Source organism: Rhinolophus hipposideros (genome assembly GCF_964194185.1).
Source record: "Rhinolophus hipposideros genome assembly, chromosome: 13".
NCBI lineage: Eukaryota > Metazoa > Chordata > Mammalia > Chiroptera > Rhinolophidae > Rhinolophus > Rhinolophus hipposideros.
The window spans coordinates 29,790,362-29,816,464 of record NC_138059.1 but is presented as its reverse complement, the minus strand read 5'-3'; the positions used below and the strand labels follow the sequence as shown (position 1 = coordinate 29,816,464).

Below are 26,103 nucleotides of genomic sequence, written 5' to 3'. Positions count from 1 at the left end.
GTGTGAAGTAACGAGAATCTGAAATAAAGTTTCTCATAGGCATTTGTGGGCAACATCCCATTTTTTCTTCCAAAATGGTGCCTCCGGTTTCTGCCTGCCTCAGTTTCTGGTCACCTGGTCCCAACGGTGCCGGGACATGCTAAGGCAGCCATCTAAGTCAAGATTCTCCAACTAGCACTCACCGAGCCCTGATGTAGGCTGGCGTCCTACAAGGCTCCTCCCTTCTATCCACTCCCCAGTCCCACCCCTTTCATTTGCCTTCACTTCTCTTCTACTTCTCTGGTGAAGAATAATATTTGGATGCTGTCACAGTTATACACTACTTGTAGGTATTATTTTCATTCTTCTATTCTCACCAAATCTGACAAAACAGATGGGACTATGGGCCCCAGGAGCAAGAAGTTGGTTTTAAACCAAGCTTTTCTAGTAAGTTGTGTGGTCCTGGGCATGTCATTTAGTTTTTTCTAGCCTGAAGTTTCTTACCTCGAAAATAGGTACTGTCAATTAGATTAATGATAGTTAATTTTGAGAAACTGATGAACTACAGACCCCTTTCTCCGGAGATTCACATCTACACACACATACAGAATCTACAAACTTCAGGAGACTCATAAACCCCATTCGAGCCTTTCTGTAAATCCTTTAAGGCAGTGTTCTTGAGATGTGTATACCAGGATGACCTGGAGTGCGTGTTGAAAATGCAGTCCCCAGACCCATCCCAAAGGATTCTGATTCACTATGAGTATGTCTGGAGCATAGGCCCGGTAATTTACATTTTTTACAAAGTACTCCTGGTGATTCTGATGCAGGTGGCCCACAATGCACTATCATATCTAGAAAAACAAAGTATTTAAAGCATCCCTGCAGCTCAAGGTAAAAACTTTTGGAACTGATGCTCACTAAAATTCACTCCAGATCTAAAGTTAGGCCTGTCTTTGTGCGTCTGTATCACTGAGATATGGACAATAAATAATTAACTTCCAGGTCTTCCAGGTCTTAACTCTACCTTTAGGACAAAAGGAAAAATCTGAATTGTGCCATTGAGGTGGTGAAATTGGTACTAAATATCTGTTTCAAAGGGGGGGAAAAACTCTGAGTGATATTTATAATTTGTTACTAAATATTTACAAAATCAAAATAAAACAAAACCCCAAATCTGGAATCTACAACTTTCTAAAGAAATGTAGGGCTAAACAGAAGTCTCTGTGAGCTAAAACCATTAACTCAAAGATACCACACACAGCAACAGGTTCAAGAGAAATGCAAATGGCTTAGAAGTATTTACAAATTAACAAGGTACGAAAATTACAGAACAGTTTGAACTACCCTACAACACTACAGTCTGATAAATCCCAGTGTTTACTGTTGTTGTGTACTTTTATGAACCTAGAATCAGAGAGGGTGATGTGTTAATTTAGGTTTTAGTAAGCACCCACAACATCCGTCGTACTTTGCATAAAGCATTTTACTTAATCCTCTGTGACAGGAGTATCACTTACACGGTATAAAAGAAAGTAACAACTCCAAGATTCACAACTAGTTAAGCAGCGTGGTCTGAGCGACACTGGCCTCCTAAGCTGATTGCTGTCACTGTTATGAGGATTTCTGGCCGCCCTTCTACCTATCATCTCCACCCCAACCGTGTCAAGGTGTCCATTTCCACAGGTGTCGTCCAACTCCTTTAACCATCCCAGACATGGCATGCATTTCTCCAGTAGACCCAGCAGTCCTCGTTCCTTGCCTCAGTTTCCCCGGCCGGAACTCCAGAACAGGGCAGGATGGGAGGAGAGTGAGGGAGGGGGTGCGCCTCGCCCCAGCCAGAAGCCTCAGACTGTTGCCCATGACTGACCCGGGTGCAGAGCAATGGAGCAGAAACCCAGCTCGCTCCTCACCCCACCTCGGGGACGGCCCCCCGGGCGCTAGCAAAGACCAAACCAGGCTGTGGCGAGGGCCCGAGGCCCGGCTTGCACAGGGTTTCCGACGGCGAGGGGTAAAATTGCATACAGCGGTCCTGCACTTTGCAGGTCCTTGACGCAACCTGCAATCTATATGGGCTGGGCGTGACCGTGGGACGGGAGAGAAAGCGGCAGCGATGTTTACCTCATTCTGCTCCGGCCTGGCCACTTCCGGCCTTTCCGAGTCGCCCATCGCGCAGGCTCCGCCAGCGCTACCCGAGCTGCGGCAACCGAGCGCCGCAGGCCAACTCCAGCTAGGACGCGACTCAGGTGGCTCGCGGGGCTGCGGAGTTCGCCCCGCCCCGGCCGCGGAGACCTCCCCCAATCGGCCTGGCCCTCCCGCTCCCCCGCGCCAGCCCCGCCTTCCCGCCTGGAGGAACTCGCTCCGCCTCCTGGAGCCCTGCCCCGACTCCACCGCCCGGCCCCGCCCACAGCGCTTCCGGGCCCCGCCCACTCCCGCAGGTCCCGCCCCATCCACAGTGCCGGACCCGCCTTCCCGCCTGGAGGAACTCGCTCCGCCTCCCGGAGCCCGGCACCGACTCCACTGCCCGGCCCCGCCCACAGCGTTTCCGGGCCCCGCCCACCCCCGCAGGTCCCGCCCCATCCGCAGTGCCGGACCCGCCTTCCCGCCTGGAGGAACTCGCTCCGCCTCCCGGAGCCCGGCCCCGACTCCACTGCCCGGCCCCGCCCACAGCGTTTCCGGGCCCCGCCCACTCCCGCAGGTCCCGCCCCATCCACAGTGCCGGACCCGCCTCCCGCCCTTCCCCCGAGGAGCTCGCTCCGACTCCGCCCGCGCCGCCCGCCTCAGTGGTGGCGGGCACCACTCCGCTCCCCTGGCCCGCGCTATTCCAGGTCCCCTCTCCAGGTCGCGATTCCCCACAGCTCTCGCCGCGCGCAGGAACACGGTATGTCGCGCCAACTCGGCCTGTCCCGAGAGACTGCCAGGTGGTGGTAGGACCACACACAGGACGAGACGGGGAGAAAGTGCTGTCCGTGGGCGAATTGGTGGTAGGGAAAAGACACATTCTTGGGAAAAAGGAAAACCGTACTGTTAGCAAATTAACCAGGAGGAAAAGCTGCCCTGTTTTGTATGTAAGCGCCGGAAAAGAAGTACTCGAGAGAAAAGTGTGCGGGTGCATGGAGCAGGTGGGGCTTGAGAGTGAGAAGAAAGGGGGAAGATAATTCAGAAAAGTACTTTGAAAGTTCCGTGAAATTGTCTCAACAAACTAAGCTTTTAGTAATATTGATTGAGCTCCTACCAAGTGTTAGGCACCAGCTAAGCACCTTGTGTGAATTGTCATTTAATCGTCAGGACATCTCTATGCGGGAGCGCTAACGATGTCCCTCCGTTACAGATGAAGAAACCCACTCAGGGTAAATAACCAAGATTGTCCAGCTGGAAAGTAGTTGATTGCAGTCTCCCTGCTAAATGCTCTTTTGGAGGCCAAAAGTTAAAGTCCTGGAGAGAGGAAATTCTCACCTGTAATGGCAGTAGGCAGTGAGTGGCTACTGCTGTCATGATAATTTGGTTAAATTACTAATAACCTGTCTCTCAAGGAAACTAAAGATAGCTACAACAGAAATAAAAAAAATAGTTTGGTCTAACAAAAATAAAATGCAAGATTTAAAACGCTTGAAGCTGAAATAATGACCGCAAACAACATGCACCTGTTTTGTGGATAACTGTGTGAAGTATGGTAAATAGGATGGAAAATTCAGCTTTGAAAATGACTGAAAGATCTTTCTAAAACCAACCCTAGAGTTGGGGGTGAGAGTTATCCTTTCTTAGGCAACTACTAGGGGTCAAGTGTGGAGTAAAATTTTTTACATACTAACTTTAAATAATGCTTAAGTAAATTCTATGAGAAAGCCAAGTCTTAAAGAAGTTAGATAATTTATCATAGGCCACATGGCAAACTAAGAGCCAAGATCCCATCATTTATTTTTTTGTTGTTGTTTTTTTTTTTGTTTTAAGCTTTTCCCCAGTTTTATTGAGATATAATCTACATATAACATTATATTAGTCCAAGGTATACAATGTAATGATTTGATATATATAAATACATATATATATAATGATTACCATAATAAACTTAGTTGACATTACATCACCTCACATAGTTAAATTTTTTTTTTAGCTTATTTTTTTTTTATTAGTTTCAGGTGTACAAGACAAGGTAATACTTAGACGCCCACCATCTACATCCCTCACACTGTGATCCCCCCTCCCCCCCCACCATCCCTCCGACCTCACACCCAGCCATCACATCACACACATAAAATTATAGTTGGCATTCATTAATGTTTAGCCTCTGGTGCACAACGCCACGATCAGGCGTCCACACCATCCCTGAGGTGGTCTCCCAAATAGGACGCATGCCCATCGGATACCCAACAAAACCCCTACAACATTATTGAATAAGTTCCCCAAATTAATTTCCAGAAAACCTTGAGGCCGTCTTGCGGCCACCAGCCGCCTCCCAATCCCTTCACCTTTCCCCTTATCCCCAACCCCCCTCCCGCCCCCGCCCATCTAACAACTCTCGGTTTTTTCTTTGTGTCCCCAAAACTGTTTCTGATTAGTTCATTCACATATTCTTTTCTTTAGATTCCGCATATAAGTGAGATCATATGGTACTTGTCTTTTTCTGACTTATTTCACTTAACATAATGTTCTCTAGATCCATCCATGTTGTTGCAAATGATAAGATTTCTTTCTTCTTTATGGCTGCGTAATACTCCATTGTATAAATGTACCACAGCTTCTTAATCCAGTCATCTACCGATGGGCATTTCGGTTGTTTCCATATCTTGGCTATTGTGTAAAGTGCTGCAATAAACATAGGAGTACATACTGATTTTTGAATTGGAGTTTTGGATTTCTCCGGGTAGATGCCTAGGAGTGGAATTACTGGATCATAGGGTAGTTCCATTTTCAGATTCCTGAGATAACTCCATACTGTTTTCCATAGTGGCTGCACTAATCTGCAATCCCACCAACAGTGCACTAGCGTTCCCTTTTCTCCACATCCGCGCCAGCATTTGTTGTTTGTTGATTTATTAAGATCCCATCATTTAAAGTCATCTAACAATATGTATACTAAATATGTGTCAGGTGTCATATTCAGTATTGAAGATATAAAAATGAATGAACGGGGCAGCAGGTTGGCTCAGTTGGTTAGAGTGCAGTGCTCATAACACCCAGGTTGCCGGTTCGATTCCCACATGGGCCAGTGAGCTGCGCCCTCCACAACTAGATTGAAAATGACTTGACTTGGAGCTGATGGGTCCTGGAAAAAACACACTGTTCCCCAATAAAAAATTTTTTTTAATAAATAAATAATAAAAATTAAAAAATTAATGAACTCAGTGAAAAGGAATGTGGATCCTGGAGCCATGTCATCCTGGGCATGAATTCTAACTCTCCTGTTTATTGGATGTGCTACCTTGGACAAGTTACGCAACCTCTCTGAGATGATGTTTCTTCATCTGTAGGACAATAATCATCGTTCCTCATAAAATTGTTGTTGTATGATTTAATAATATATTACTTATAAAACATTTATTGGGATGGGAAATGATAATAGTAGCTTCCAAGTACACTACTAATCAGGCCATCCTAGTGATCATGGAACAGAAAGGCTCAGATCAAATTGAGTTGCTTGAATTTCACAGGTTATTAAATTAGTTTAAAACATACACCAGGGGCAAAGCAATGGGGTAGCTAACACTTTTAAGACAGGATGTGGGGAAAGGAGGGAGTAGAAGGACTGTATTATCCAAATTGTAATGTTTGGATACATTATATCCAAACATTATATCTCAATGTTCATATATCCTATCTTTGCTGCATCAGCCTTCCTGGCTGATGGTGTAGTTATGAAAATGGAGCCAACACACTTTTCTTCTTTTGGAGAGATGCAGGAGGAAGAAGGCCTGGTCCAGCTGTACCTTGCCATATACGTAGCTGTGAGTTTTACCTGTGTTTCTTGGGAAGAACACATGTGGGATCAAAATGGATGTCACCAATTTGTGGCTGATTTAGGGATAACAATTGTCAATCTGAAAGTGACACCATCCTTACCGTATGAATATTTAAGATTTACTTAGTCCTTCCAGCCCTTTCTATCTATGATCACTCTCATTTATTCCATTATTTTTATCTATGTTCAACACCGATTTGTTCCATTGATTCTATCTTAAACATGCTTCACAGGTTAATAACTTATTTACTATTTATACTTAACATTATCTTATGAATCTCCTTGTGTCTTATAAGCTATTTGTTCCCATACTTAATTTCTTTCCATTTTAATAGAAGAATTGAATAATCTTAAATAATATAGCGAACACACATTACAGTGCTTATAACAGTGCTTGGTCATAGTGGGCAGTATGTATTAGTTTCCTGAAGATGTTTAAAGTTAATAGGGAGAGCAAATGTAAAAAATTAAAAGTGTAACAATTTAATTAAATTAAAAGATCTCTGGGAGTAAGGATTCTACATCTGCATACAGACTTTGTGGAACCAAAACCCATTGGTGAAGCCCTGACTCATCTTGCAATTAGACTGAAAGGACGTAAAAATGTAGTGATTGATAGGATTATGAAAGTTGGAATATTTAAGCAGGTATTATGTAAAGAAATTGTGTTTCCTTTACCTGTATGTATTATGGGAATGGATATTATGTCTGGCTGGAGAACACTTTCTATTGCTACATGCAGATCCAGAGAAAAGCCCCAAGACTGAAAAGTCGACCTCCATAAGCGGAGGGAAGGGAAAGACAGAAGGAACAGGCTGGCCACTGCAGTCTGGTAATCAACATAGTTTATTATAGGAAACTTAAAGGAGGCATGTCTTGGGTAGCTGCAAGATGAAATGGATCCCTGCGCTTGCTTGGCAGGTGCCAAAGAATTATATAGGGTAAAAAGTGTGTAGGGGGGGAGTGGGGGGTGGGGATAGTCACGAGTGCTGGTATATACGGCATTAATGCTACCAGGTGTGTGAAATTACTTTACATGCCTGACCAGATCAGGACAACCACCTGTTCCAGGAACCAGCACATAGTGGGAGGCAGGGGAGGGTTGCTGATTTATGTCAGCAACGTGGATTACAATTAGACAGTCTTTAAGGGAGGGCTGCAGTCAGCAATGTCCCCCTTCTGCCTTAGGTCCAGCTTGCAGGTCAGAAGTCTCCTCCGCACTTTCCCTACCTACTGTGAAACCAAAACCTGTTGATGAAGTCCTGATGGAGGCTACAGTTAGGTACTAAGAGTTGGTGGAATTACAGTAAAAGTTTGTAGGAGAATTGGTATGAACAGGGTTTATGTGAAGTGGTTGCATCTCTTTTACCTGATGGTATTTTGGGGATGGATATTGTATCTTAATAAGTAACATTTCGCCTACCTTGTACTGTAGAAGAGAAGGCCTGTAAATCCACCCTGCAGGCAATGTGAATTGGACATGCTAAATGGGAATCAGCAAGTTTGCCACACAGTCAGGAAGAGAAGCTGGGGTGCTGGTCGGGACAAATTCTCTGTGCAGGAGCCCTATGTGGAGTATAGACTGGGGCTTATGGCAAGAGCCTATGTGTACCTTCCAGGGACAACTAGGTACTGTGACTTGGGACAAGAGAACTTCCATCTGAGGGGCAATTACTACCTTACTATCTGATGTTATTTATTGAAGCTGCTCCTCTGACTGAAGGCTGTAACATGATCTGGACACCTGAGATACTCACATAGCTCAGCTGATATCCAAGACACACTCCAATGGGGATGGCAGTGACCAGAAACATTCCATAATAAAATGGAAATGACTTCTACAGGATCGTGCTGGAGGCTCTGTTCCCCTAGGGCTGACTCTGGAACTGTCTGAGCTGCTGCTGGGTTCTAATGTCACTTGGATAGCCCCTAGAAACAGCTCTCAGCTGACCGACACAGAGCTGCTTTGTTTGTGGACAGCAGTTCCAAAGTGAATGGACAGTGTACCATCTGGGAGACCACCATTCTGATCAAGATGGTAAAAACAGACTAGCCTAGTGAGCTGAACTGCATGCTGTTTCTCTAGCAGTGATGAAAGAATTGAACCATGATAAAAGCACCTATGTTTGGGTTTTTACTGACTCGTGGGCAGTGGCCAATGGCCTGGTCGTATGGTCAGGCAGAAAGGCAGTGGAACCTGGCCTGCTAAAGGGATGCCAATATGGGTCATGGCCCTATGGAAATTTGAGAGGTGCCTTAAAGTAGGACATGTCAATGCCCATCCGAACTTCCTTCCACGTATGGAAGGTGACTGGAATCAACAAGCAGATGTCCCCAGGTGCTCCCTTGAGATGGCCACCTGAGTCCATGAAATGAATGGATATGGAGGCACTGCAGCAGTTGCAGATACGGAAATCTAAACATAGCCCTCTTGCAACCTCTGAAGCACAAAAAGCTGTTCTGTGTGCCAACAAGAGAGAACAGAGACTGCAGGTGGCCATGTGGCAGATTGCCTGGTGGGAGGGCCCTGAACATAGCTGGCAAGTCAGACTCATGCTGGTAGCCCTGGGGGGCTACAAAGGGGTGTTTCACAGGAATAGACACTGACTCTGTGCTGGGCTTTGCACGCCCAGTGGTAGATGCAAATGCCAAGTATTATGAAAAAACCACAACAGAAGATACTGCACCAATTTGGATGGCCAGCTGTCATTTCTTCCCACCAAGAAGCATACATACTTTACAGCCCAGAGTGTCCAACAGTGGGCAGAGATCTCCTCGGTCAGTTTGACAGAGAATTGGAATGGACAGTTAAAACAGTGGTTGTCAAAACGGAATCAAAGGCATGAAGGAATGGCTTACACACCATGAATGTGCCCACACTCAACCTAAATATAAGTGGGACTAAAGGAGTCTCCCTACTGAACAGATTTTTCTGTAGGAGCTGGGGAAAGGTGGGGTGAGGAAGGTGTTGACATTCTTTCTTTCCCACATCAACATTTTTTTCTTCTACTTGATGCAGTGGTCATAGGACCAGGCTGCTACAACTACAGGGGCTGGAAGCAGGGCTGTTTCCTAAGTGAGAAACTGCTTTTAAACTTTGTGTCACAATTCCGAAGGGTCTGATGGGGCAAGATGTGCCTTCACCCCCTCTGCCAAATTTGGGCTCACAGTGAATTCACTTACATTGCCTGGTGGTAAAAACAGCCAAGTAATTTGCACCTGTGTAAGCTTAGCTTATCTGCATAGAAGTGGGAGGGACTTGCTAGACTCGTATTACTAGACAAGCACTGCGGCCAAACCCAGTGTGCCTTCTAAAGGTGGGAAAGTTTGGGTATACATGGGAAGAAGGAAAAATAGTAGCTATGGGTAAAGGAATGAATAAATATGTAATTAGGGAAATCCAGTATTACATTAACACCTTGAAGGAGGCTCAGAGGAAGAGATGCTAGTTCCTTAGCTCTATTATACCAGATGCCGGGTGAAGCCTTACATTGCTGATACCACTCCTGCTTTTGGCACCTGACACGATCCAGTGGAAGTCTGTAAACCCGAGTGGCCATTTTCATGATACGATGATGGACTGGGTAGTTATTGACTGAATGGGATTCTCATATCCCAGATTGTACCATTACAATCTGGTAACCTTCATGATTGTCTTCCTGTAAGGGATCCATGTTTGAAAACCGGAGATAGACTGTGATATTGTGATTTATGATAAATGTTTGGTCTTTGTCCCCATTTCTGGCAGAGCTTCTAAAACTCTTGGGATTTCCTAACTGATGAAGGCAATAAAGTTGTCTTTTGTAGTTAATGAAGTGATTTTTGGAATATACCTAAGGATGGGGACTGGTTGTCGAGGACAGCAGGTGACAAGAGGGTTGGAACTTCACCACTCCCACCCCCACCGCGGCTCCAAGGAGGGGAGAAGGGCTGGAGGTAGAATCGATCAATGGCCAATGAGTTCATCAATTGTGCCCATGTAACGAAGACTCCATAGAAACCCAAAAGGACAGGACTCCGAGAACTTGCAGGTTGGTGAACACATACAGATGTGGTGAGTGGTATGCTTGGAGGGGGCATGGAAGCTCCATGCTCTTTCCTCATGCTTTGCCCTATGCCATGTGATCTCATCTCGCTGTTCCTGAGTTATATCCTTTTATAATAAACTGGTGATTTAGTAAGTAAAACGTTTCTGAGTTCTGTGAGCTGCTCTAGTAAATTAATCAAACCCAAGGAGAGAATCATGGTCAGTCAGATGTACCTGGGCTTGTAATTGGCGTCTGATGTGGAAGGCGGTCTTGTGGGATTGAGCCCTTTCCCTGTAGAAGGTGATACTACCGTTTCCCTGAAAATAAGACCAGGTCTTATATTAATTTTTGCTCCAAAAGACGCATTAGGGCGTATTTTCAAGGGATGTCTTTTTTCATTTACAACAATCTACATTTATTAAAATAGTCATGTCCTCTTCTAGAACATCGACATAATGTACTGAATGCGCTCCTCTGGCTGATGATCTTAACTGGGGCTTATTTTCGGGGTAGGTCTTATTTTCAGGGAAACACGGTTTCTCCAGGTAGAGTCAGAATAGAGTTGAATTGGAGAACACCCAGCTGATGTCAGAGCATTGCTTGGTGGTGTGGGGGGAACCCCTCACCCGATACTGGAATTGGGTGATCAGAACCTTTAATGACTAACTCGCTTATAATCACACCTGCCACAAAACAGTATAGAGCAATGGTTAGGAATGCAAGCGCTAGAATGCCTGGAGATGTACCACACTTCACACTTAGCTGTGTCACCTTGAGCAAGTTGTTTAACCTGTGCCGTTTCCTGTCTGAGAGGATGGTAACAGTTCCTATTAGGATAAAATGGACGTAATACACGTAAAGCTCTTGACAAACTACCTTAGCACATAATAAGTACTAACAAAAGTTAGTAATTAAGAGAAACTTCATGTTGCAAAGTCGTAACAATCCAGTAATTATTTTTTTAGAGGTAACATACCTTTCCTTATATTTAAGGTATCTTAACATAAATAAAATCACATTTGAAATACATTCTACATTAATCAAATGATGTAGAGAAGAATTACCTGTACGTTCACGCCTACCTACTTAGGTTAATGTAAACATTGAAAATATTTTCAGTAACTATTCAGGCAATTTATTGAAGGCACTTCCAACCGGCTCTTTATCAGGAGGAAGACCCTAACTCAAGACTGGGTGATTAACAGAAGTACCTCTCCATAGGGTGTAAGTCGGAAAGGTTTGGTTCTAGGGAGCTTACCAACAGGGTAATTTATATTTGGAATTAAATAGTAATGCTCATTGGGCAGTGTTTCAGTCACCTAGAATGCTGTTTATTGAATCAAGATTTCTGTCCTCCACTTAAGATTCACTGAATCACAATGTGACTGACATCTGCATTAACAAGCTCCACAAGAGAATCTTACACAAAGTCACATGAGCAGGGCTGCCCTCAAGAGAAGATATCTCAGTTTGACTTTTGACCTAGAAATGGCTGACTAAAATAATGTCTTTAGGAGAGAAATGTTCAGGGGCGAGTACTAAATAGTGATGTCATACTCTTTAAAAGCCCTCTCAAGTCTGCTCCAGTAAGCCATTATGCTGGTGTCTTGATATTCAGATGATTTAGGAAAAAAGTAAAAGTAGAAGTTTGAAAACCCTCAGTAAAGTTCATTCTTGGTCTTCTCTTCCTAAATTTGTTTTCAATTCTGTTAGGTTTAATCACTAAACAAGATCAAAAGAGAACTTTTATTTTACATGACTTTATTTTACATTTAGAACCATTTTATTCTTTACTTTAAAAAAAAAAAAAAAGACTCACTCTGCTTTTAATATTCCTAAAAGCATTTTAACCAAAATCTTGATTTAGGAAGACTTAAGACATTTTGCATTATTTTAAATATTTTCATTCTCTCAGTAACTATTAAAAATAAGCTCACAATTAGGGTTTCAAATGTCCTAATCATATCGTTTGTTCTCATTTCATATTTTATCAACCCCAGAATGTGCATACAGAAGTTAAGGTGATAAATTTTATCTTTTCCAGACACATCAATGATAATCAGCTCTTAATCTAATTACTATTTCATTTACTCAGAAATAGCATTTAGACATAAAAACCAATGTCTCACATGGCAAAATAACCTTTGGTTAATTTACATAAATCTAATACAGCATGTTGTGTAAGTTTTAAGTAATACAATGAGTTTCACTATCGTTTTAGTTTTTAATATTATGTCAGCAGGGCTGAGAATATGATTCAGTCTTTGAAGAAAGTTATGTAATAAAAGTGTAGTGCCTTTGAACACGAAAAACATCCCGAAGGCCAGAAGTCCTATGAAGGACCTGAAAGGTAGGAGAGATTCCAGAGAATTTCTCTCATTTTCTTTGTGTGAAGTAACTAGTTTAAGTCACTTTATTGAAGACTTTGTGAAGAAAAGTGTTCCTTATTATACAGTTGAATAAAGAATTTAGAGATGTTGGTCCTAATTAATGGGTCATTTAAAGAAAAAAAAAACCTGATCACTTAGTTATTAAATATAAGTGAGTTAACTTCCTATGCCAAGTAAGGGACCCACTTCACTTCTCCCATTTGTAGAAAGAAAAGGTGGCCTGGCCTGTGCCATCCAGGATTCTCTGCTAACTGTAAAATGTGGGCTGATTTTCTGGTTTCTTACAGTCCATGTGTATATAAACTTTCAGTTCTTTAAACCAAAAATTTTTATGCACATAACCTTGTTAGTGTATTGCCCTTAGTTTTTAAAATGTACAACTACATAAAATAAAAACTATTGTTTCTTCAATATTACTTGACATTTCTTCTGTAATTTCTTTATTTAAAAAAGTAAATGTAACAAGATACTTAAAAAAGGCTAGATACAAAAGTAGTTAAGCTGCTCACGAACATTTAAAATTTCCCAAAATGTATCTTCAATAATCATGATCTTATAAAACATTTTACAGTTATCAGAAAGTGCCCAGGCTGAGTTCGCATAACTGAAATACCTTTGTACAAATGTCTAGTTAGAACTGAAGTGCAGTAACTTCCTGACTGCTCACTGAAATAAGGATACAAAGAAAAAAAACTTGATTGTGATAAAGTATTGTGCATTGGCCCCATCATATGTACAAAAAAGTGCCCTCACTCAAATGAACAATTACATGCAAAATATTAGTGATATCATTTAATATCCTAGAGCTCAATGCAGCCAAAATAAACCGCGATAAAAGTGGTTTTTATAGGTAAAGGTGATTTCATCTCTAAGATCTGAATGTGCAGAACTTTTTACAAGTTCCATATACATGATACACAATTGCAGCCAACCACAAATTAAACACCATAAAAAAAGTTAAAATGAAAACACAGAACATACTTAATTTTTTATTTTGAAATTCCCTATTCCCTCTATACAAGAACCTTTGCTGAAACACTTTCCACAAAGGCAGCAGTGAATTTTCAGAACATTTTACATTTTTTTCCCCTCAGCAAAAAGATAAATCACAGTGTAAATTATGTTGTTCTGCTGTCATCTTTGGCTGGGGTTAGACCCAGAAGTTGTTGACTAGCAAACCATTACAGTTAGATGTTGCCAGTGCTCCTCAGGCCTTTATGCTACAAACTCAGGAATGTTTGCATTTAATCTCTTTAAGGTACCTCCGGGGGTGTGACAGCATTAACTTCCATAAACTTTTATAGACAAATGGAAAAAAATCTACAAAATTAGCTAGTAGTATTACACAGCAATACACACTTTGTATACTCTACACAAAACCAAAATTCTTGGTCTTAATGGCGAGTAGCAATTTCTGTTTGAGAATCTGTTTAGAGGAATAGAGTGGGACGTAAAGTCGAGAAATGCAAGTATTTGCGGTAGGAAGATGTTGGTCATCTGGTGGTCTTATTGTGATTGAGGGCATGGGCTGAAATCCTTCTTCGCTGGCTGGTAACGATGGGCTGGATGTCCAAAAGTAAACCTAAACAGGAATAATAATAATTACAATTTGGCTTTTAACAGATAAACATTCAACGCTTAATTCTGGCAATATATAGACAGAGCCACGTTCTTGTATTAAAATCTACAAAAAGGTATTATTTTGAACTGGGTTTTAAATTTATTTCTTGCACTGAAAAGGAAAGGTTCAAGGTCAGAAGAGAAAAAAGTGTCAGATATGTAGACAAGTGACTTTATGTTTTACGGCCTGTTTCTCATCTGTTACATGAGACTGTTGGACTGGATGTTCTCTAAGGGCCTTTCCAGTGCGTAAGATCCATGGAGTATCTTTTAGTGGAAATAATGCACAACGTGTCCCCCCAAAAAACATTCAAAATTCAAAGAGGTTATCAAAAAAGTTATTTTGTACTTTACTAGCAAAAAAACCCCCAGTAATTTCAGTGCTACAGAATAATTTTATAATAGTAAGTAAATATTGGGGAACATCAACATCCATGCAATAAGCTATATTAACAGTGAGTTTTACTATACATCTATTTTATATAACAGATAAATATTAACTTCTAGTTTCCTTTTTACTTAAATATGGTAACTAAGGATATGCTTTCCTGTAATATTTGTTTTCATTAATACATACCATTCCTCACTGACCCATACATATATACATACATACCATTCATCAGTGATAGTAAGACAGTCCCTATCTCTTAAGGTAAAACTTTTTACATCAAATGCATTTATAGTGCACAACTAAACAGACAAATATATCCAATATCCTACAGTGACTAGGAAACCTAAACGAACTAATTTCCTATTTCCTGAAGCATAGTTTTATGAGAAATCCAATAATCCTAGAAACCCTATAATTTGTAGGACTAATAATCCAAGGGAGAATGCTCTTCCCCTCAGACATATCAGGATAAAACCAATAACGTGTGAAGGATGACTTTCCCACAAGAGGAAAACGGAAGAAGAGAGAGAGAATACACCTTGATATACTGAGTAAGCCCTAAGAAAAGATTTAATACAGGAATTTAAAGAATGAAGCTCACAAATTAAAGCTGTTGATAGAAAATTTTGAGGCCTTTATAGAGGGAGATATTCTCATCCTTTCTCTCTCTCTGACTGATGAGTTAGCATGTTTCTCTTCCAGTTAAAGCAGAAACTGCAGTGAGATTTAACTGGACTGACTGGACAGAGGATGTACTGGTTTAAAACAGTAGAAAATTAAACCTAGGGAATAGATAAAAATAGATACCTTAGAATTCATACCAGATGGACCTACCAAAAACAGGAATAGAAAGGACTGGCTAACAGAACTGCTGTGGTGCCTGTCTCAGGGAAACAAGGTGCTGGAATCCAAAGACTGACTGCAGGGGGTGTATCACCCTAACAAGCTATGTAGGTACTCCTGAAAGCAACAGGGACAGATACGGCATTGGCACTGGTAGGGTCCATAAGGTTGGCAAGTCAAATTACATGGAATTATATGGAATCAATTATACAGAATTTACCTAGGGAACAAACTAAGTGGAAAGGACCTGGATGGCTAAGCCAAGAACAGAGCCAGGTGACGGCTAGGACTGCTGAACAACTAAAATAATGGGAGAAATAATGGACGGTTCTTGGGAGGGATGAAGGTGTGCATGTAAAGATTAAGGAGTAGTAACTGCAGGACCCTCTCACCTCCCCAAAATAAGTTACTGCCTAAATTGAAGGTAAATGTGAAACTGCAAGTTTCGTGCTTTCCTGCACAGTAACCATTTCTCCTCAAATAAAATTGGGGGTTATATATCTAGAAATGGGTAATTTTTATACATTCCATGAGGAGTCCAGATTACTGAGAACTAAGGCTGGTTTAATAGGGGAGGTGTCTCGGGGAACCATGAGGAATGTGAGTACAAAGGATCTCTGGCGTTTTCTGGGTAAGGAATGTCCCTTAAATTTCTACAAGAAAGTCCAGTGGAGATAGTCCTTTCAAGATTAATAGACAGGTTGATTTGGTTATAGATATTCTCAAAGTTGGACATATATTTCACTGACTTTATGGTAGACTTTCCACTATGATCAAAGTTTGTATTATCTAATTTATGCTTCTAAGTTGGTAAGTAATAATATTAAAATCATAGGTTGTATACCCACGTATCACAATTAAGCTACTCTATTTGTAGTATACAGATAGCAATCAAGGTACTATTCAGAAATTTTGCAAAGGCCTGCTACTAGTCAAAAGGATGAAGGATGTATAAAAGCAGCAGCCAACATATATACGCACTATGGGGGGAAAACATGTCTCAACAATAAGCTGCTATTATCTTCCGGGACTCAGGGTGGCATATTAATAGCTAAGATGTATTTCACTCTGCTCACAACTTAATACTTCGGGTGCTCTGTTACAGAGCGGAAAACAAAACTGTGTTTTATTTCTTACCTTCTGTCATTTCCTGAGCCAGAATTAAAATAACCAACCATTACAAACTTAAAACAAAAGGCTGCATCACACAGTTTTACATTTTTGTATTGTTTTCTACAAATTCTGTGAAACTTAACTTACAAGATCTTGTCGTTCTGTCATGCTCATCTTCTCTACTATTGACCAGAACCAGCGCTTGAACTGTAAGAGCTTCTCAGCATTTTCTCCTAAGAATAAAGAGTATAAATTCAGTATACTGTATCAGATGTTATAGCTTTAGAATATTGCTTGTTATAGTATGTATATAATTAAAATGTGAGGATGGGGGTCTAATTCCTAATACAGGAAACTAGGACCATTTGCATAATGCAAAACCTCTATAGAGTTTGTTAGTCAATCCTGACTCAGGATGACCAAGACAAGACAACTGAGCCACCATCCTCGAAACTGATAATCACGACTTTAATCCCTTTGTAAGTCATGACTCCTCTCATGATCTTAAGCCAGTGCTTCTCAAATTTTAAAGAGATTGTAAATCACTTGGGGATCTTTTTAAAATGCAGATTCTCATTCGCTCGCTAGGTTCTCATTCACTGGGGGAAGAGAGAAGAACCAAAAATTCTGCATTTCTAAACAGCTCAGATGCTGCTGCTGATCTGAGGATCATACTGGGAGCATCTTTAGATATATTCCTTTCACCTACTAGGTTTTTTATTTGTAATGAGGCAAATTCTTACCTCGGAAGTATTGAAAACTGTATTAAAAAGTAGCACAAAAATGATTATACAATGACCTATATATATATTGTCAACCATGAAGGGAAAACAAGAAAATTCATCCAAATTTAACTTACTATAATTTGGCTAAAGCTGTTTGCAAAATATGAAAAATAAAGGGGGAAAAATTGGTACCTTCAATGTATGCAATAATTTTGGACTAGATATAATCCCTTCACAAAGAATTTCTTAGAGCTCCCAGTGTTTTATATTCTAGTCACAGCAAAAAAGTCTATTCCTAGACAACAGAACTTTCAAAAGAAGAATTGCAGCAAACCAAGCACTGAAGGTCAATGTTATCTTAGGATGATTATCACTACCTCTCTTTATTCTTGTTTACATTTGCCATGTGTTTGTGTGCTCTTACGTCTTTGTAAGTGTGCTTTGGGTCCCGCTCTACAAAGCAAATGTCACGCAATCAAATTCTTTAATTACAGAATTTTAAGAGACATGAATCAGGAAAGTTCAATGGAATTACCACACGGATTATTTTTTCTTAATTAGTATATACAAATCCTTTCCACCCAGCTGCTCACCACAAAGAATTTTTATTTGTATTCATATTCATACCAAACCACATATTCTTTAAAATCTAGGAAAATTAAGCAGTAAAAAGTGTTAAACTAATGCTTAAGCCATCATCATTCAATCATAACTTAAAAAATATATATAAAAAACCCCTTTTAAGTACTGGAGTAATACAGCATTTCTCAAGCCCTGTAAATATATCTAGAAACTAGAAACCTTAAAAATGCTGATGAAACTATCTATGTAGCTTATTCCTTAAATAAACATTTTATAAACTTCATACCTGATTCATCATTGAAAGAGGTGAAACTGATCAGCATTTGCACATTAACTTCACCACAGCCATTTACCAAAAGCCTAAAATCTTCTGCTGTTAAGTCTTCTAACGAATTTTTTGGAAGCACATCCAGTAGACCTTTCCTCATTGCCTAGAGAATTTCAAAAATTACCCTTTTATTACTATTAGTACTTTATTTTCCATGTAACGTTTATTTTTGTTAAAGCCTAATTTCTAATTTTAGCAGCCTGAATACTAGAGAGAAAAGCATTAATACTAAAACAAGAATACCAGAGAGAAAATCCCGAGAGAAAAACATTAAGTTCTATATTTTGAATTTCTTATTAATAATTTCAAGAGAGGCGGGGGGGAGGGGGAGAGACGGGAAGCACCATGAATAGGCTTCACTTTTAAAAGTGAAGCAGTATTATTGCATACCAGTCATTAACTGAAATAATTTTTTAAATTGTGTTACTAACAAACAGCCTAGTAGATAAGAACAGCTTCAATGTGTCAAACATGCTATCCTGTCAACATCCTAGAAAAGGTATGACAATGACAAAAACAAACCTCCCGAAACAAGCCCAAAACCTAGAAGCTTACCAAGTGCCAAGGACTGTTCTAAGCACCTTACATGTATTAATTCATTTAATCCGATCCTCATTCTGCAGAGGACGGAACCAAGACACAAAGGACTTAAGTAGTTTGCTATTGTCACACACGAGAGGGTGGTGCAACCACAATTAGAACGTTAACAGTAAGACTCAGAGCCTGCACAATTATTCCCAGCACAGGGATCAGAAATACTTGACACTATCAGTCCTAAAACCACGTAAACGTTTTACCCTAAAAGGAGAAAGAGTTAAGGTAGCAGTTCTGATGTTGCTCTTTGGAAGGGCTTGGCTGGCCCTTGGCTGGCACCTGGGAACTTGTTTTTTGGAATGTCCCCTATATTACCATTATGGCTGTTTTGAATGTCCAGGGCAATAAACCCGGGGCAATAAACCCTGCTGTACCAGCTTTCCTAGACGATTTGTACAAATATGATTTATAATAAACACGTGCATTCTTCTGCAGGTCTGCATTGCACTATGACTGGTTGTTCAGGCAGGAAATGCTTAGTGCCTGAACTAAGTGGCAGACCCTTAAGTGGCTTCTTTAAACACTGGAGAAGTGTGTTCTTTGTGACAACCCAGGTCCCCCTGGATGCCTCCAGTCTCTGCCCTGGCTGAGAGTCCTTTTGCCACAATAAACCATACCTGTGAGTACAACTGCCTCTGAGCCCTAGGAGTCAATTTAGTGAGTCAGCAAAAGAACTGGTGGTCACTGGACTCCAAAACCATAGTCATTTCAGTCCCACAAGCATCCTTTCCAAACTTTTGCCCACCAAATTGACTTTCTGATGATTACATGGTTCTCACCCAAAAGAAAGCAATAGGTCTTGATTCAGATATAATTTACATTGTAAATAAATTCACTTTGGTTTAAAATTTTTCACCTTTTATAGGCAAGTTGAACATACTCTGAGCTAGCAGGAAGACATATATAGCCTCATCAGATCAAGTAACACTTTCTAGAAAACACTTACGTGTAATGGCTGTTCTGCAACTACCAACATTCTGTGCTCTGCATATTTCCGCACATACTCGTACACATTCTGGGGAGTCACTGGTATATTTACACCATTAGGAATAAGTTCAACCTGTGAAAAATGTAGCAGTGCCATTTAAAAGCAATTTTGTCAAAGCAGTAATAAGTTAACAGTTCATAAAACAATTTCCTAAAATTTTAAAATCTAAAGACAATTCTGTACCTGACAAGTATCTAAGACATACATTTGAAACCTACAAAAATCTCTCCTGCCTATCAGTCTGTTTCTGGATCTGTTTTTCTCTCTGTTTCAATCTCCTACTGTGTCTTTTTTCTGTGTGTTTGTGTCTCTATTTCTTGATCCCCTGTCTATCTAAATTGTTTCTATGTAAGACAAACACAACAGACCAAATTCTCTTGCCACAATTAGAAAGCTACATAATTGCTTTACCTGTCCTCCACCCTCTTCTTTACACAGGTCAATTGCAAATGCCAAATCCATTGCTGAGAAAACAGCATCAGCATCTGAACTCTGAGAAGCAAGGATAAGTTGCCGCAAACTCTCGTACATCACAGGGTCAAAAAAAGCAAAATCATGCCAGTTGACCTAAGAAAGTAATCGTATGAAAATTATGAAAGAAACATCTTTACTGAATTCATCAGTGTATTAAAATCTATGCTAAAGAACAATTTGAAGATAGACTAATAAAGAATAATCTTCTACTAAATATATAATAACTGATTTAAAGACGTAAAATTTAATAAATCTTTCTAAACAGTGTTATATTTTTAAAAATCTTAAAGCCAATACTGTATTTTTTTAAGTTCCAAAATAATTTTGCAAAAACTAGCACTAATTATTAAATAATGATTATGCCGAGCAACTGGTCCTAATCCTAATCCTAAATACACATCCTATTTAGTCTTGATAATAATCATGAAATATAGCTTATTAATTTCAGATAAAGCTGATGCTCAAAGGAATTCAGTAACTTGCTGAAGATCACATCCGTGGATTAAACTTGAGTCTATCTGACTCCATGATCTTTTCCATAAACCTTGTTAAACGGCTCGACATAGCAACACTTCTGTGTTGCTAAGCTTTAATTCCTGTTCTTCTCTGCACAAGAATATTCTAGCTGGAACATTTAAGAATTCAATAGGGTCATAATTAAAAAACAAATGAAAAACGAAAAAACATCATAAAATGATATTGCTCTATTAATAGAAAACAACGTTCATCAGTGGTTTCATCAAAGAAAATGCTTGAAAATGGTTTACAATGACTATAATACTTTAAAATTTCATACTTACATTAATGCCAAAAACAGTATGCTAGTATAGAATTGTTTTATAAAAGAAAATTTTTGCAATTGTAAGAAGAGTTAGATTCATTAAAATCACTTACTTTTCTACCAAGCAACACTTTAATCACATGTCTATTCAATGTGATAGGACATAGTTCGTTCTGTAACAGACACAGTCCGAGAATCCTACAAACAGGGAAATAATATTTAAATTCAAAAGTAATTCTAGAACATGCATAACCCTTCACATACATATATAATATACATACAGTATTTTGAGAAATTTGATAGCCTCATTTCTAGTCAGTATAAGAATACATACACATTTTAAAAACTAATGTATTTTATGAAATCTCATAACTTCAAATTTTTTAAAAATGGAAATACAAGATTATAGTTCTTTTACCTGCCAATGTTTCTGAAACAATTCAACCTTGCTTCTGTGTTTTTGCCAGGTCTTGGAGTATAAAATCCTCTTTTTCCAGGTTGGTAAAACAAAGGGGCATTGTCATCACCATCATCTGTATCGTCCAGATCCATATCTACCACACTTCGACTAGAGCCGTGACGCTTTCGGTTTTCCTAATAACAATATCAGAAATTAAGCCCCGAGATTAATTTTAAAAACAAAACAATTTGAACTAAAGTCACTCAAAGTGAAATCAGGTAGGTACAGCAACATTCCTATTTAAATGTATGTGTATAACATACTAAAGGTAAACAAACTTTGTAATTCACTCTTTCAGAACTGTGATATACAAAACTTGTGCATAGTAAGTCTTTAGCTTCTCTGTTCATTTAATTAAAATCACCTAATGAAACTGGTAACTTTTTTTACCTTAATGCCTTAAAGACTTTTTCACTGGCTATAGAATTCTGGATTGATAACCTTTAAAGCACTTTCAGGATGCTGTCCATTGTCTTCTGCCATCAGTTTTTGATGAGACATCGGTCTTTCAAATCATTCTTTCCCTCTGTGTCAGGCACTGTTCTTCAGCTGTTTCGTTTTACAGCAGTTTGATTACAAATGTCTGGACAATTTTCTTTCAGTTTGTTCTGTTTATAGTTCACTTATCGTGAATCTATGAATCTATGAATCTATATCTTGCATCAAATTTGGAAGTTTCAACTATTATTTCTTAAAATAGTTTTCCATAGCAAGCTCTTTCTCCTCTTCTCCAATGACATGAATGTTTGATCTTTTGATATGGCTTCTGAAACAGTTCGTTTGAAATCTTCTCTCGGTCCTACAGAATGGGTAATTTCTAGCTCTCTTCAAAATGGCTGACACTTTTTTCTCTCATCTTCACTTTGCTACTGACCTCTTGAGTGAATTTTTTTCTTTTAGACATTGTATTTTTAATTCTAAAATTTTCCTCTCATTCTCTCATAAAGTTTCTATTTCTCTGCTTAGAACATCTATCTTGCCATTCCTAGTTGTTTACCTTTTTGTCACAGAACATGAGATATATAAAGTCTCTGATAATTCCAGCAAGTGGGTCATCTTGAAGTCAGCGTCTATTGGTTCTTTCCCCAAGAGAATTGGTCAGTCTTTCCTGATTCTTTGTATGATGAGTGAAGTATCCAAGAATAAAGTATCTTGGATACTTTATTCAGTTGTGAAAGTCTGGGTCTTATTAAAATATGGAGAATGTTGATGTGTTTTGGCTTTAGTAGGCAATCAACCAGGTTAGTTCAGATTGGAAATGTCACCTTCTGTGTGCAGTGGTTCCAATACGAATTAAGTTTTCAAAGCCTTTTATTGTATTGTTTAGGGTCTGCCCTGCATATTCACCATTTGAGGTAGTCGGGGACTTGGACAGTGGTTTATACTATAGTTTGCAAAGCTTTTGCTCTGTATTTCCAGCTAAGATGGAATAACAGGGACCAGCTTTACTATCCTCCTTGAAACAATGCCATACCAATTATTTTTCAAGTTTTGACTTTCCAATCGGAGTGGTACTGTGTACTTTTCAGGATGCTCAGGCAGTTCCACTTTGTAGTTTGTGCAGAGTTTTTAGTTGTAAGCATAAAAGAGATAAGATAATACAGGGTTTGCTCCATCTTGGCTGGCAATGAAGTTCTCAGGTAGCTTAAGGATGAAATACATCATACACTGAGCCTCCCTTACATCTGTACCAGATGCCACATTTTGTCTGCCTCTTTGGCACTCACTTCTTCTTTGCGGAATAAACTCTACGATGCTATACTGCCTCCCTCCTTCTCTGCTATTAATTCGTGACATCTCTAAAGCTTGATTCAGGCTGTGCTCAAGTGGAGGCATCTGATGAGTGGGGTTAAAATGAGCCTTTAATTAAACCAATCTTATTACTTGATTCTGAACATCTATCTTTGCTTTTTTATTTACTGTAATCAAGCATTTTACTCAAAGACATAGTTTCTTCGTAAATATGGCTTTCTTCCTCTTCTGTAACTTAAATTCCAAGTGCTTATTATTAACACATATACAAAACATCCCTTACCTGTACCTTTTCTGAGGAATCTAATAATCCAAGATCCAAGATACTATCAGCTCCATTTTCCCTAAAAGCAAACAAAAAGCCTTTCACATTCTAGGTAATTTAAATTTCTAGAATTTAACACAGAGAAAACATGAATTTAAATCTGTAAGAATTTATCAATACGTTATCCGTGACACTTAGTAGTCTTAATGCAGGTCTAAGAGCAGAGAAGCCAAAAAAAGTACTAGATACTACATGTATCTAGAGCTCCTACTACATGTAGCTCAAGATAATGAGCTAAAGGCTAAGACAAAATAAATGCAGTTTATATAGGGGTGCTGAAACTTAAGCTCAGGGCGAACACTGAACATTGCCTTCTGAACACTTTCTGAACAGGAAAATGTTCAGAAAGCAATCACAACAAGAATTAAATTTTTTAGCGTGTTATTGTAGAATATTAATAAATTCACTGTGCACTCCATAAAACCAGGTGAAAGTAGTCAACATATTATTTGCATTCCACAGAAAACACTACTAAATTAGCAAACCTTACATATATTTACAAAAATCTTTATCAAAAATGTACTCTCAACTTTTTCTATAGTAGGCTGAGCTATGTCAGTATGCTGATACCTCCAGAGACATGGAAGTGGACTAAAGAAACTACGTCAAGTCTAGAGAAGATAGTAGTAATAACAAAGAAGATCAACTTCTAGCAATAGTCTTTGTCTTGGACCATTCAAAGGCTCTGAAACAGGGAAGTGGCTGTTTACTTTCAGTGCTTAGATTATATCTAATCTAAGTTCCTCATTTAAAATCATGACTAGGAAGAAAAAAATGAGATTTTCATCTAAAATAACACGTGAAAGCCTAAGCTAGATATTATATTAGAGTAGCCCAGGGATAGAAGGCACAGAATAAGTAGAACATATCTTCCTAATGTTACTTTTACTTATCATCTTAGAAAAAGGGTAATTTAACTGTTAGAAATTTAAAATTTTTATATTAAAACAAATATATTACACGATGGAAAGCAAAAGCTTGCATGGATTAAGATAAATCAGGAGGCCTGATCTCATGCTTATGAAAAGAACTTCAGTGATCCCAATTCTTTGACGTATTTGGTTTCTAACATGAGGAGTATACTGGTGGAGAATTTGAGATGTACTTCTTACAAGTAATTTCTAAATACCAGGTACATAAAAGATCTTTGGAACCTAAGGGACTGCTAAAACTCTATCTTTCTAATACATGTGAAACTCAACTGTCTCACTCATGGATTTTAAGCCATCTCTTAAAAACCCAGTTAAAGTCTTATGTTGCTTTATAGTCTATATTCTAAGAGATGGGGGCACCCACATCCTAATAACAAAGGAGCTGATGCTTAAACTGAAATGCTTTCCCGGCTGTACACATTACCGTCCGTGTGCAATAATGAGTTCCATGGCTTCATCCACTCTTGCTCTCAGAGAATCTTCACTTGCTAGAAGGAGAAGCAACTGAGCTGGGGATAATTCCAACAACATGCCAGTGATTTTACTTGCAAATGCCTGTAAATGATAAATAAATGTTATTTGGCCCTACTCTCTAAAACCTCATTTAAATCAGCCATCTTTTAAATCTCCCCCCCACACACACAATTACAAAGACATGTAAGCAACTTAGATAACAATTCAAAAATTTCTGAACCAATAAGGTATTTTATACACTAGAAGCTTAATTATAAAGAACTTGGGTAAGAAATGAATAGTCCATGCACTACAAGAGTCTTGTTCAAAGCTAGTTTAATATTTGTAATGATAAGACTTTATGCAAGGTTTTCGATATTCATGAATAAACATACAATACTCAATTTCCATGTTTTTATTTCCTATCAGAGAACCAGAAACATTTCTTTCATTTAGTGTAGGAAAAAAGAAAGAGAAAGGGAGGGCAGAAGTGAAGGAGAAAGAAGAGAGAAAAAGGTGCCTATATTTAAGGCTAAGGGTTTAGTGAGAGAAATATAATTGGATTTCTTTGTTTTAATCTTTTACTATAACATTTACAGAGAGTTATATATAATGACAAAAAACACAACTAGTTTATGTTTCATATTATATGAAAGAAACTGACAGAACATCCAAATTAAAAATCTTCTTGCAATACTTGCTAGCAGTGAAGTATATTATTTGCCATGTATTCTAGCTATGGGTTGGTAACGGATAAAAAGTCTGTTTTAAAATGTAACAGCAATTTGTGCAAATAAGGGTACAAATACAATGCACAGATTAAACTATTAGATAGATCGTTAACCACGCATAGGTAGAAAAACCACACAAACCTCCAGCTACACAGTTACCTTCCAGCAAACACTGCTTCATTCCCTCATAAGCTCTCTTACTACATACAGTTTTCAACCAGATGGCTTGCCAGTAACTGACATTTTTTACAAATACCCACTTTAATTCAGAAATGAAGATGGTATAGAGCCAGTAAAGTGGCAGCAACATGCACTGTACGTACTGGTTGCATTGCCTGTACACGGGGATAAAGTCTCTCTCCAAGCGCCTGACGATGTGCTGGCAGAGGATCAGGATCGTCACTCGGATTCCCTTCAGAGGCTGGTCTGAAGGGTCTAGTGTCAATGGAAAGCTGTCTTCTAAAGTCTCTGAAAGAAGAACTAAGCTATTATGACTTCATTTCCTTTGTATGCAAAATGAAACTATCAGCGCAACTAGTAATGAAGTTAGAAACTCAGAGCATACAGGGTGCTCCAGTTATGGCACCAAGGTGGTAGGATATCCAAAGAGATGCCAAAATCTACCTAGATTTTGTCACTTGAAAGCCTATAAATT

At 39.2% G+C, this 26,103-nt stretch overlaps 2 protein-coding genes across 6 annotated transcripts in view; both read right to left on the bottom strand.

Moving 5' to 3' along the window:
• The window catches only part of RRM2B (ribonucleotide reductase regulatory TP53 inducible subunit M2B), a 37,042-nt gene extending 34,706 nt beyond the window's left edge, over positions 1-2,336 (bottom strand). For 2 of the 3 annotated variants that reach the window (XR_013994765.1, XR_013994766.1), the window contains exon 1: positions 2,101-2,303. Coding sequence is in view for 1 of the 3 variants with exons in the window: in XM_081070612.1 (XP_080926738.1) it covers positions 2,101-2,148 (48 nt within the window). In the remaining 2 variants the exon portion in view is untranslated. Of the gene's footprint in view, positions 1-2,100 lie in introns of all 3 variants that reach the window. The other variant, XM_081070612.1, reaches the window with a different exon arrangement.
• Positions 2,337-11,710: 9,374 nt separating this feature from the next.
• UBR5 (ubiquitin protein ligase E3 component n-recognin 5) overlaps positions 11,711-26,103 on the bottom strand; it is a 126,305-nt gene continuing 111,912 nt past the window's right edge. For all 3 annotated transcript variants that reach the window (XM_081070096.1, XM_081070097.1, XM_081070098.1), the window contains exons 50-59: positions 25,772-25,916; positions 24,689-24,819; positions 23,291-23,351; positions 21,214-21,389; positions 20,909-20,993; positions 19,952-20,107; positions 19,499-19,612; positions 17,917-18,061; positions 16,471-16,556; positions 11,711-13,938 (exon numbers count right to left, since the gene is read on the bottom strand). In XM_081070096.1, coding sequence (XP_080926222.1) covers positions 13,726-13,938; positions 16,471-16,556; positions 17,917-18,061; positions 19,499-19,612; positions 19,952-20,107; positions 20,909-20,993; positions 21,214-21,389; positions 23,291-23,351; positions 24,689-24,819; positions 25,772-25,916 — 1,312 coding nt within the window. In that variant the 3' untranslated portion in view covers positions 11,711-13,725. The remainder of the gene's footprint in view (positions 13,939-16,470; positions 16,557-17,916; positions 18,062-19,498; positions 19,613-19,951; positions 20,108-20,908; positions 20,994-21,213; positions 21,390-23,290; positions 23,352-24,688; positions 24,820-25,771; positions 25,917-26,103) is intronic.